At 39.2% G+C, this 13701-nt stretch overlaps 1 protein-coding gene across 8 annotated transcripts in view; it reads left to right on the plus strand.

Annotated features, from left to right (window-relative positions):
• Cdkal1 (CDKAL1 threonylcarbamoyladenosine tRNA methylthiotransferase) overlaps positions 1–13701 on the plus strand; it is a 627362-nt gene that overhangs the window by 80986 nt on the left and 532675 nt on the right. For all 8 annotated transcript variants that reach the window (XM_021260567.2, XM_021260565.2, XM_021260566.2 and 5 more), the window contains one exon: positions 13345–13429. In XM_021260567.2, coding sequence (XP_021116226.1) covers positions 13345–13429 — 85 coding nt within the window. The remainder of the gene's footprint in view (positions 1–13344; positions 13430–13701) is intronic.

Genomic DNA, 13701 nt, shown 5'->3' on the forward strand with positions numbered 1-13701 from the left:
GTTTCTCTTCTGTATGATTATTTTCCCCCTGATAGAATCTATTTTGTGAGAAGGTTCTTTCAGGCCATGTAAATTTCCTTTTCCTCTTCAGACTTTGACCTTCCTTGAACTCGTGTATTCCACGCCTTCAGGATGTCCTCCTTACCTTTCCTGGGTTCTGGTAGGGAGGCTGCTCGGATACCTCCTCCACCCATGATGCTCTCACTGTGGACACTGGGAAGCTGCTGTCACCTGCCCATGGTGGATGCCTTCTTCGTCTCCTTGGCTTTGATGCCTCTGGTCAGACTGTCCTTTCATACAGATGCCCATTTCACTGCTGGCTGCCCCCTGCTAGGATGCTCTTGCCTTCCTGGACTCTGAGAGGCTGCCTGTCTTTGTAGGTGCTCTCACCTTGCTCAGACTCTGATGGCTTTTGCCAGAATGCTCTCCTCTGCGGCACCCTGTATTCTCATCTCTCAATCATTGATGCCTCCTGTGCAGCCAGTCTCCTGTACAAGTGCCCTTCTCCTACAAGTGCTGTGACACTCTCTTCCCCTTGAATGAGCTCTGACCGCCTCCTCAGACTGCCTTCCCCCTGCCTTTCTGCTGCTTCTTCAACCCCTGCTGATGGCTTTACACTGAGTTGGTGTAGATGGGGAGTGAAGGTCATTGTAGAAAAATAGATGACTATTATTCATGGAATCAATGCACAAAGCCTGGTTGTTTGGGACATTGTGAAAGAAAGAATCCCTGTACTTGAGAGTGAAGGCAGCTCGCACCACTGTAACTATCCTCAGATGGGAAGCAGGTGGTGTAGACTCATTGTGCTTCAGTTTAGCCTGTGGAGCTAAAGATCCTTCCTGGCCCTGCCTGCTAGTTTCCAGCTTGTGACATCTCCTTGCAAGTCACAACATCTCTTTCTCCTTCTGTTTCCTCATCCATAAGAGGGGATTATAAATACTTACCTCATGGGGCTGTCGGGGAGCTCAGATGAGATAATGTATTTGAAAATGCTTTGCAAGTGGTGAGATGCTATGCAAACGTAGTTATTTAGTTCTAATTTATTACATAGTCAAAATTGAAATGTATAGGAAATTAAGCCAAGCATTTTAATTGCACCTGTGACTTCTAGGCAAATTCCCTCTGATTCATAAGGCAGAGAAGAGGGTCAGCATAGTTTGTGCTTTTTGCTACCACTTTAGGTCCATTGTTCTGTCACCATTACTCAACCAGGCCAACGCTCCTCTTTTGAAGTCCTGTCTACTCATTATGCCTCTGTGACATATTTCCACCTTCTTGATGATTTTGACCCCTGGTGTACAATAGTCCTCCCCACCCAGGGTTCACTGTGTGTCCTTGTTGGTGACATCAGCATTATTGACCATACAGGAGTTCTTTCATGCATCTACAGTTGGTTGTGGCGCAGTTCTGCTTGCACATGTCACCAGGTTAGGATGGCTAATGCTGAAGTTACAGCCTTCTGTGACCTGCTCCTCTCAAGAGCTTCTGTTTACTTTGCTTGTCTTTGCTTTCTAGATTGGAAACCTTTTAACTCTTCCCTCTATCATCTCCCATATCTGGTCATTTCTAAGTTGTTTTATGTTTGCAAAAATCTCTTTCCCAGTTAAGTCTCCCTTTTTCCATAATTATGCTTCTGGCCCTTATTATATAATCTCTGAATTATTGCACTAGCCTTTTTCAAGGCAGGTGTTAGAACCTCAGTTTGCTGGTCTCTGTTGAATAACTCAATGAAAAACACCCTTGGGTTCTAAGGCAGCTCTGTGAGGAGCCAGGCCTTTTAGGGGTCCCAGGTGGTACAGAATATGTTTCCAGAGACCAGTAGAATCTTTTGGATGGGGAGGGTCCAGTCTTGGGAAAAAGAACTGTCCTGAAAATAATCAAAATGTGTTGTATGTACATACCAGTATCCCAAAACGAATCTCACTATTCTGTTTTACTAATACACACCAATTTAAAAAACCTTACAAAATGTGTTTGCACGTTAAAAAATTAACCCATCGTGTTAGGGGCAGACCGTTACCTTGAAATGTCTAGAATCTAGGAAGACCTGATTTCTAGAACATGAATTCCATTTTCTGAATGGAAAATTGAAGGACAATTTATTTGTGAATCCTTGCCAGGATGTGCCAGATGTGTGGGAAGCAGTACCTTCCTTATTCTATAAAAGAGTAGAGAAAGCTCCTTTTAGGAGGTGATGTGTAAACCAGTCAATTCACTGAGTTGTACATCCTTCATGAAAATTTATTGAAGTAATGAAAATAAAATTTGAATCACTTAAATAAAATTTAAATCTGAGAAGTAGAATTAGAGTTATAGGTTATTAGTATTAATTTAGGGAGCTGCTAACAGTGCATTCTGTGAGACAAATCCGTTAAGTGGTCTTGGCTGTTTTGTTAAGATAATTCTCCTACAGATGTGCAGCAGTGTCATAAATTATACACTTCTGTCCTCAAAAAGTCCCCTGCTAGGATTTAGCTCAGTGGTGCCGCCGCCTGCCTAGCAAGTACAAGGTCCTGAGTTCAATCCCCGGTACCAAAAACAAAACAAAACAAAAATAAACAAGTCCCCTGCTATTGTGATAATGAGTCAGGTTTTCTAGTGGTTCTTTTTATGGTGATATTCTTCCTTCTCTTTATGGCTACTTCATTCCTTGTCTGAAATCCATAAAACATATTTGTAATTTCAGAAATTTGACACTGTCATTTTGGTAGTATTACTCATGAGTATCTACCAATCAATTTAACAGCATTCAGACATATGGCTGGTGTTACGGCTTGTGCCTAGATGTCCCCTCAAAACCTCATGCGATCTTAAATGGGGCCTTTTCAGAGGTAGCTGGCTCTAGAGTGTGTGATGCTGTGACTAAGTGTGTGTGATTACTAAATTAGTCCACTGATGGGTTTGGCATAGTTCTGAGTGTGCATAATGGGAAGGGCCACTCAAAGGTGTGTAGCCTGGATATAATAATAAAGGACAGAAAGAGGGTTACCCCTTGCTGCTTGCTTCCTCCATATTTTGCTGCCTTTCTGCTTCTGCTTGCCATGAACTGTTTCTCCTTTGCGATGCCCGTCTGCCATGGCACCCTGCCTTGTAGCCAGCCAACTATAAACTGAAACCTCTACAGACTATGAGCTAAATAAACCTTTCCTCCTTTAACTTTTGATGTTGGGTATTTTGTTTCAGCAATGAGAAAAGAGAGCTGGTTCAACAAAGAGAACAAAGAGAGCTGGTTCAATTTGCTTCTCTTCAGCGGTCATTTTCAAAATATCTATCATGGGTATGTCCTGAGCACTGACAAATCAGAATGGACAATAGATTGAAACTAATCTATTCTTTACATTCAGGTTCATTATTTTATTCATTAGAGCTTTGGTGTTATTCTTTTTTGCAGAAGTCCAAAGCTTTATTTTTGATTGGGCTCTGTCTTGTTTTGGTTATTTCCTATTTTTTTCTTTTTAAGTTATCAGATTGATTATTCTTTTGACCCAGCAAGTTTGCTAGGTCAAGAGCTACAAGTGGCTCTTGTATTAGAGATAATATTTGGCAGACAATCTAACCTTCCCTTGACTCTTGAATTGGTGCTGATCCTGAAATCTACCATTCTGAGCAGATGACTTTAATTATTGATTTGTGCTAAACTGAGGGTTGCATGCAGTCTGATTGGAAATCAGATATTCTAGCAGTTGGCTAGTGAGTTTCTGAGTTAATGTTTGCTCATTGGCTAAATAGAAGTCTTTTTGGCATATCACTTTCAGACTATTTGAATAAGGCAAGAGATTTTTTGTGGAGTACACAGATTTAAGGATGCAGTTGTATTTTGAGTTGTTCATATTATGCTCAAGGGCTTGAATGCTTAGTGTGGCAGGAAAGTAGCTTGCAGGATGGGCAGGGGGAACAGTGGCTTTGGATGGGGTGGTGGCAAGTTATGCAGTGCCCCATAACATTCACTGCTGTGTATACTGGCTCATGGTTTAAAAAACCCATTTAACTTACAGAAACAGACATCCTGTTTAGGGTTCTTTAGACACAGTAACTTCAGAAGTAATTATATGTCAGGGTCAACAGAACTACTGAATTAGGAATGAGGACAGGAATATTGGCAATGTTCTTTTCAACACAGTACAGTCTGTCTTATTCTCATTTTGATTATGAACAGGACTACTTAGGTATATAATTAATTTTCAGTAGTTATTGGTAAGTTTTGCCAATTATTAGTTTTCATTTAAGAGGAAAAAAAAATCCTGTTTTTGACTTTAAATAGCAAACAGTTCAAGCTGACCCTTAGATACCTCATCTTATTTCTGTGAAGCTCTCAGCAGGATGATTTTAAAAGAACAAACTCATTACGTGAATAACCTTCAAGAAAAAAATGCTTCCCTGGGGAGCTGTGTTCTGCTTCCCTCAGACTCCTTACAGTTGCCACCACTGCATAGCTGAGGGCAGCTCTTATGCCCAGAATTTCAGACTGGGAGCTGTAGCTTCTGTCAGTCATCTGCTCCCCTTTGCCTTCCCCCTCTTTTCCCCTGCTCCTTCCTTCAGCTAGCTAATGAAAGAATACTTTGCTTGCTTTCTCTATTTTTCCTTTCCCTCCCCTTCCCCCACCCCTTCCTGCCCCTGAAGTCCTTCTTCCTATCTTTTCCCTTCCTCTTCTTTCCCCTCCCTCCCTCCCTCCCTTCCTATTTCCAGCCTTCCTCTGCCCCCATCCTGCGTTGGCCATAGAACCTAGGTCCTGCAGACTGTCTCCCACTGACCCACACTCCCAGCCCTGGGAGAATTCTTCCTAATGAATCATTTTCGTTGCTTCTAGAAAACATAGTCACACCATGCCATGTCTTACACTGTTCTTACACTCCTCATTTAAAGAACAGCCAATACAGAGGGAAAAGTTAATTCATTTGTCAGAATTTCTATTTTGTCTTTTTTTGTTGTTGTTGTTTCAAGGAGTTATTTTTCGAGATGAGTGCTTTTGGATTTTCTTAAGTATACTGTATTCTCTAGGTTTTTGGTAGTCTCTCAATGGTTATATTATATAAATAAGCTTCCTGGGTATGATTAAGTGTAGTGGACATTTAAACTGTTGGGGCTTGACTTGACTTCAGAGGTCTGTGGCAGAGAAACTCTCAAAAATTTTTTGAGTCCAAAGCAATCAAATGTTTTTTTCCCTTGTTTGTTTTGCTCTTAGAAAACTTTTATATGTATCAGCCTACTTATCCTCCTCACTGGAATCTATGAATAGATTCGTTTTATTGTTTTATGCCGCTCCTCTGGTTGACTTTCAGATGGAAGAGTTGTGTAAGATAAATGTTTTGTTCTCTGTCTGTGTGAGCTGTGCAGAAGCCTGCAGGGGAGGGGGGGTGGCCACAAGAGCCTGTGCTCTGGGGCGTGGTCCTGCACTCACCGTTAATTCTCTCTTGGCTTCCCTGGCTCAGACCTAGAGCTCACATGTTCAAAACCTTGGAAATTTTGGAAATAGTGAAGTAGCTGCTTTTGAAGTCTGATTATTAGTTTTCTTAGAAATAGCATGAGACACCCTCAAGGCCATGTAGTACTTGGTTTTGTTTTTAGATACTATCTGCATTATTTTTGATAGGCAAAGGGCCACTAATGAGGCATGCTAATTTCCCTAAATTCAGTCTGTGGAGTCAGTGTGTCTGGATTTCTAATCCCAGCCCACCTTTTTACTGTGTGATTTTAGGAAAGTTACTTGCTAAGCTTTAGATTCCTCCCCTGTAAAATTGGAATTAAAATGAACCCACCTCAACTGGGAGGAGTATATGAGAAAATAAAGCCATTCTTGGCTTAACGCTGAACATAGAATATATATTCAATAATGTTAGCCTTCATCATGATTGCTGAGCAGATTTTTAATACTTTAGGTTAAAAAAATAATTTCTAGCATATATAAAGAAATAGCTTAGAAACAAAATGTTTTGATTAAAAAATAGTTTCTATTTCCTTAAAAACGAAGTGGGTGGTTTGTTGATGATCATCATTTTCTTGGTTCAGTGAATCAAAAAACTTTTACTAGGAGGAGAAAGTTACTTAGAACATGCATATCAGCCAGGTATGATAACTTGTAATCCCTCCGCTCAGGAGGTTGAGGCAGGAGGCAGGAGGATTGTTTTGAGTTTGAGGCCAGCCCTGGGATACATAGTGAGTTCGAGTCCAATATGAACTGCATAGTGACAGAGTGTCTCAAAAACCAAACAACAACAACAACCCCACTCCAAAAAAAAAAAGAAATGAAAAAGAAAATGTGTATGAGGCCATTGTTTTTCTGATGAATCACAGCATGAAAATAGCTTAGATTCTCTGGAGTGAAAGGAAGCTATTGAATCTAAGCAATATGGAGAAGAAAACAAATAATTTAAAAAGGCTTGATTAAGAGAAAAACCTTTAAAAAACAAAAAAGAGAAGGAATAAAAGGTACTCACGAACACTGTGTTGGAGGAGACTGAAATTTTATCACCACCTCAGGTTCATACATGCTTTACTCATGACAGTGTCCCCACTCTTTTTCATTTTTGAAACTCAAGTGAGATACTAGATATTTTTTCCATACCTTGCTTTGTTTCACCTTATGATATAATAAAGAGTATTTCTGCTGTTGTCCTGTGTTAATTTTCCATTGCTATGACAAAATACCTGAGAAAATCAACTTCAAAGAGGAAAAGTTTATTTTGATTTGTGGTTTTAGTCCCTAGTTCTTGGTTCTGATTTTCTGAGCTTGTGGAGAGGCAGAACATCATGGCAGAGGAGGCTGCTCACCTCATGGTGGCTGGGAAGCAATGAGAGATGGGGGAAAGGGGCTGGAGTCCTAGTGTCCCCTTCAAGGGCACAGCCTCAGTGACCTAACTTCCTCCTCCACGTCCCACCTCCTTCAGTTTGCACCACCTCCCAGAAGCACCATAGGCTGGGGAACAAGCCTTTAACACATATGCCTTTGGGAGACATTTAAGATTCAAGCCATAGCAAATCCCATAATTTAACCAATCATTCTGTAATGGATAGATAGGCTTTCTAGTTTTTTTTGCCATGTCTAATCTTCAAGTGAGAACTTTTAAATTTACACACACACACACACACACGTACATACGTATATGTGAATATGTGTTACCCATCCTATAAGCATGTGTAGGAGAAATTCCAATATGGGTGTAAATGTTTCATGGCTGTTCTCACCTTGCCTTTCAGGTAGTTTCATTAGGAGTAAATGGCTGTCAGTGTCCCCCATTCCTTTGCCTTCACTAGATAGCATCATATTTTAATATTTTCTAGTTTGATATGAGAATATAGCATTTCATTTGTTTTTTCATTTAAAATTAAGTGATGTCACTGTGTATCCGAATATACTCCTAATAGCTAAGAGATCTAAATGTAAAACTATATGTGATTAGAAGAAAAGAGATAAATTCCTTGGTAATCTGGGAGGAGAAGAAATGTCCTCATCATGACTCAAAATTCGGAAGCAATAAGAGATAAAGTTAGTAAATTTGATATGGTAGAAATAAAAATATATGAAGAAACTATAAAACTTTGAATGACAAACTGGGAAAAACCATTGCAGGTTCAACTGACATAGAGTTAATACCCTCTGGCTTGTTTCTATAAGTAAAGTAAAACTTGAGGTGAAAATGATCATTAGCTTGATGGAAAAATGGACATGAGATTAGAACAAATGCAAGAGAAATAAGCAAATACCCCCCCCAACCCCCCCAAAAACCTGTGAAAGGTCTTAAACATGAAAAGCTGCTCAACTCATAATAAGAGAAATCCATATGAAATCCCCGCTGGGATTCTGTTTCCTAGCAGATTGGCAAAGGTCCAGAGGTTTGATGGGCCACTTATTGGCTAGCCTGAAGTGTTCAGGCTTTGAAACCAGACTTGATATCCTGGCTCTGGCATTGGCCACATTTAGCCATGTACATGTGCTCTTAGCCATATACAAGGAGTTACCAGTGCTCTGAGTGGGTAGAATTCTTCCTTAGATCTTCTCCAAGCCTGTGCTCTCAGCATGGTGTCTTCTTCCTATGTTTCCCTCCCCAGGTCCGCTGTTGTTCATCTTCTCAGTGCCCTTCTGTAATGGTGCACTTCCTCCCAAAGAACTCGAAAGCCCCACATGAGTCTTCTGAGTCAGTCAAGAGCATCTTCTCTTAGCAGACATTTACTTCAGTAACCAAATCATTTACATGTGGTAGTGTGTTTGTGTGTTCATTGTATTTTGGGTATGAGGTTCTGGAAGACAGGTCTTCTGGTATTTCCTGCTTGTTCTAGATGCTACCACTCCAAGGTACACATGTCAACTTGGCTTACTCCTTTGGAGATGTGTTCCTTGACACTCTTCCATCTGAGTGTTTGAAATGGGGATATACCTTAAGATTGTCAAGAACATGAGCATAGTGGACTGCCTAAGTTGGCTTCAAAATTCTGGACTCAAGTGATCATCCTGCCTCCTCTCCTCTCTGGAAGAAGAACTGTTACACATTGGGTGGTGTTGATGCCGTCTGAGAACTCAAAATATTTTCACGAGAAGGTAACACACGTAGAACCAGTATTCTTTATTGGCAAATAGCCATACACAGTTTTCTTTTTTTTGGTAGCGAGTTTGTTTTCTGTGTAATTTAGTAAAAAGGGCTTTTGTTAGGTAATTGTGGGTTGGCACAAAGTCAACAAACACTCTAATTGAGAATTGAAAATGAAAAATATTAAGTATTATCTTATTCTGTTAATGGTTTTAACATTTATACAGATATCATTCTTGAATTCTCAGTGTTTAGTGTAATTGACTCTTCTGTTTTTAAAAATGCTTTCTTCTCTGGACTTCCATACCCCATTTTCCTTAATTTTCTTTTCCTTCTATCTTACTGAGTATTCCTTTTGTTCATTTTTTGGACTGCTCAGGTTGGCCCAAACTCCTGGGCTCAGGTGATCCTTCTGCTTCAGTCTCCTGTCTCACCATATCTAGCTTTTTCTTTACATCTTAACTTCTCTATCAGATATCTGCATGACCTGAATTATGTTATCTCGTTCTCCCTTTGTTTCTCCCTCTCCCTTTCCTTGATTGATGATGTCACAGAATGTAGCAGGAAGGGACTAAATCACTTTTCTGAAAGACCCCCACCCCTCAACGTCTGTTTCATACGTACAAATTCCAACTGGGAATTTAATAGAGATCTCAAAAGTAACATGGCGAAAACAAAACTATCAGTTCCCTATTCCCCGAATCTGTTTTTCTCCAGGCCTTCATCTCAGTAAATGGCATCACAGTTAGCTGATGCTCAGGACAAAAATCCTTGGTATGTGCTTAATAATCCAGTTTGATTCTTTCTTGCACATCTCTTATTTAACTTTCCTGTTAATTCTCTCAACTCTATGCTGCTGTTCATTCAAGTGTTCCCCAAAGATTCATGTGTTAAAAGCTCAGACTCCATCTCTTATTGGCTATTAATTTTTGAAAATTTGTTTATTTTTTAAGGACTGCCCAGGTTGACCTTGAACTCCTGGGTTCAAATGATCTTCCTGGGTTGTCCTCTTGAGTGCTGGAACTATCGGTGCATCTCACCAAACCTAGCTTCCATGTCACATCTTAACTTCTTGGGAGGTAGTGAAACTTTGAGAAGACGGGGCCTAGTAGAAGGTCCTTAGGTCATTGACATTGTGACCTTGTGGGAATTATGGGCCCTATACCTCTTCCTCTTTGTCTCTCTTGCTTCCTGGCCAGGAGATGGGCTGTTTTGCTCTGCTATGCCCATGATGTTTTGCTTAGCCACAGCCTAAAACAAAGGGACCAATTCATCATGGACTAGAACTTTCAAACTTGTGAGCTCAAACAAACCCTTTCTCTTTAAAGTTAATAATCTCAGGTATTTTACTATAGTGATAGAAAGCTAACATACTCTAATTCCAAAATATGTCCCAGCTCACTACTCACTCTTGCAGTTGTCCAGGTTACTATGGTCTTTCGCTTACTCTTAACCCAGTGCATCAGCTTTTAGCTTGTTTTGTTGACTTAACATCCCCCAACCCCCACCTTTTGCTTTTGCTGTGTATTGCCAGCAAAACTGTTGATTTGACTGGATTAAGAGACTCCTGTGGCCTATGGTAGTCTATACTTAGCAGAGGATTAATCCACTAATGTTCATAGCTGAATGTGCTATGTGGGGTCCTGTGCTCTGCTTCCCTGTTGCCATGAATTGATCAGCTTTGCTCCACCATGCCCTCTACCATGACGTTCCTGCCTTGGAGCCAGCTGAAACCTCTGAAATAATGAGCCAAAGTTTTCTCTGTAAGTTGTAGCGTCAGAGCAGAACAGTACCCCACCTAGAGTCTTTATAATGTTACCAGAATGTTTTTTCTGAAGTAGAAATTAGCTCATGTAAGAAATCAGTAGTGACTTCATGTTATACTTAGAGGAAAATCTAGAGTTCTTAATTTGCCAGTGGGAATCCAGTGAATATTACAAAGTGGATTATACCAAAGAATCTGACCCTTGCCTACCTCTCTGACCTTTTTCTCCCTACTTTCCATATGTCCATTTACCCATGTTTTCTCTTCCTAGACACAACAGGCCTGGTCTTGTTTCATGGCCTTTGCATTTTCGCTCTTCCTTCCCATCCTTGCATGGCAGATTCCTTCTGTCATTTGCCACAACTCAGATTCAACTTCCTTAAGAGGCTTATTTTAGCTGGTAGCCCCTCCTGTTTAATCATCTTCATTTTATCAAATGGTACCTGAAATTATCTTACTTGTTTCTGTGCTTTTTGGTTTTTTAAAAATTTATTTTTAATTGTTTAAAGTCAGACTTCCTCTTAATGACTCTGAACTCCTTGAGGAGAGACTCTTCACAGCCATATCCCTGGTACCTCTTACATGGTCTGGGCACATAAGAAATTCATACTCTGTGTTGGCTTTTGATTGCTTTAAACCTTTAAGTCGAATCATCTTTGGATGATATTCAGTAAGATGTACTAAGACAAAGTGGAGTTCAGAAATAATTTGGTATTGCGCACTGTGTTCTCTCTTGCATAGTGGCCCACCCTCAATCTGTAGGGTGTACTTCTTTTCCTACTTTTACTTGGCCCAAACTTGTTCTGCAGAGCCTGTTTATTTTCCTACTTATAATAAAACATTGAGTATCTCTGGTGTCAATTGAGAAGTGATGTTCTGTCGTTTGGGGTGATTTTCTAAACAGTTCTGTACTTTTGTAGGCACTTTGGTATAGTCACAGGATTACCATTGATTGCAGTTATTGGATCCTCAATCACTTTGTTCCAGAAGTCAACACTGGCAAAATTTGAATACAAAATAGACAAAGTAGAATAATTTCTTTTATTTATTGCTGAAGTTTCTTTGAGAAGGATGATGGTATGAATTGTGTAATAACTTGAAGGTAACTGAAAAGAAGAATATGCCAGCTTATGAAGCTGCATCTGCTACAGATAGTTCTGTCATTAGGATTAGCTGTTTGCTTATTCCTTAAAAAAATGCACACTTTTTTTTATCATTAGTTAACAGATCTCTCTGACTTTTTCTTATCTGTAATACATTACTTGTAATGATCTGTCTTTTCAGGCTTTGATATTAATTCAGTAAATATTTAATGGTTATCTATCATGTACCAGAAACTGAAACAAGTTGTGGGGATATAGCTGCAAATAAGGTAAAAGCCTCAGCTCTGTTTGTTAAATAAATCAGTGTCTCTTTGGAAGATCAGCATGGGCCTTCAGAGCCTTTGGGATCAGTGCTATGAGCATGAGGTCCCACACACAATCTCTGTGTCATTCTCTTCTCATCCTGCACCTACTGGCACAATGGTTAGTGTCCCATGGCTATTTGAATTACCTATTCTATACCCATCACTGTATTAATATCTAGATATCCAGAGAACAGCTGATTAAAATGTTGTTTTCAGGATCTCTTAATAGAGACAGGCTGGAAAATGAATGCTTTTAACATAGAATTATAAAGTGCAAGAATATTCTGTTGGGGGGTGCAGTGAAAGAGATCTAACAAGCTTGAGGCTGAAACTAAAGGATGAGAAGGAATTTCTGTGATTGGAGGGAGATGAAAATAGGGGGAAATCAGTATAGAAGTTGAGGAGGTAGGCAGCCAGATCTGGATAGGCCTTGAATACCAACTGTCAATCACTGGGAGATTGGGATGGTGCTCACATTAGATTAATAGAGGAATGATCTTTTCAATGGCATTGTGGGGAATAATGTGTAAGAAACAAAGAGAAGGTAGGTGTATACTCACCTTTTCTGAGTTTTGTAGGGAAGCGACATAATCAGGTTTAGGTTGTGTGAAAGGCCACTTTTGCTGCTAGATGGAGAAACAGACCATTAGGGTGAATGGAAGAGCAAGATGAGTTGGGAGGAAATCAGTATTCTGCTAGCATACAGTGATAAGGAGTTCCCCTTTTTATCGTTTCAGGGATTTTTTTTTTTTACTCTGCCTCTTTACAAAAAGATTTTAGTATATTAATAAAAAAAGTTGGGGGAAAAAGTTATTTCCAGATTACCTTTAGCTCTGATGTGTTCACTATCCTTCCAACCTAATGCTCTAACTTGAATCTTCCTTCCCAGATAGCACGTGTGAACAGAAACATCTGAATGTGCCCTTGGTTCTTTATACCAGTTGCTTCTGTTCTTACTGAAATGCTGTTGAAAGGGCTAGTTTTCACTTTTGGTTTCCTTCTCTAGGGTAATCCTGTTTTAATAAGCAAATTCCTTTTAGGCAACCGAGGTATTGAAAAGGAAGGTAGACTGGTGGGTACTCCAGGGATTTGTAAATTCATTTTAATAAACGTGGTTTGGATTATTTATTCTGTTGCCAGTGTGTTTATTATTTAATCAAATTGTTGACAGAAATGACTAATTTTGAGGTAAATCATTAATTCTTCAAGGGAGACAAGTTATATTTTTGATAACCTCTTGAACTGAAGAATATTCAGTATTTGCTCATACCTGTGCCTGAAAAATATTAACACAATCTTAAAGGGGGCAATTAATTTTATATACAGAGAAGATCAGGACAGTTTCATTTTAGTTTATGAAAGTTATTAAATAGTACTCTTGCATACTAAAAATTAAGGAAGAAAATATTTGTCCTCATTACATTTTAAGTGAAAAGATACAGCACAGAATACATATTTTTGAATTTATTGCTTGTGAGCATTTCCACATTACAGCATTTACCTACTCTAGTGTAATTGGCTGTTTACTTCCTTCTAACACTGCCCTCCCAACCAGTCTCGCACCATCTAGGTAAGCACTTGGATATTTTTGATTTGATTAAATGGGATACTTAACTTTTCTTTTTTGTGTTCATTTTTATTTTTACTAGAAAATCCATCTGAAGCAGATTTGTGGCTCCTGAACAGTTGTACTGTAAAAAACCCAGCTGAAGACCACTTTAGAAACTCAATTAAGTAAGTGAAAGTTGTTTTGTTTTTTCCCTATTTTTGATAATCAAGGTAAGAATATCAGCAAATTAGTCATGAAAAGATTCCTAATATCACTATAAATATTGAGCATGTATAAAAAATGTATGAGTTGTACTTCCAAGATTATACTGTTTTGAGTTTACCTGATAAGCTTTAATGAGACCTTTTCTAATATGATTTTTGTATTTGTGTAGTTAGCTAGTAGGTGATTTGAATGTTTGTTGAGTATTAACTATGTGTTTTTCCCAGAGAACCCA

The sequence above is a fragment of the Heterocephalus glaber genome, unplaced genomic scaffold (assembly GCF_053883595.1).
Source record: "Heterocephalus glaber isolate CG9 unplaced genomic scaffold, H.glaber_assembly_v1.0 deba00001472, whole genome shotgun sequence".
NCBI classification, from domain to species: Eukaryota; Metazoa; Chordata; class Mammalia; order Rodentia; family Bathyergidae; genus Heterocephalus; species Heterocephalus glaber.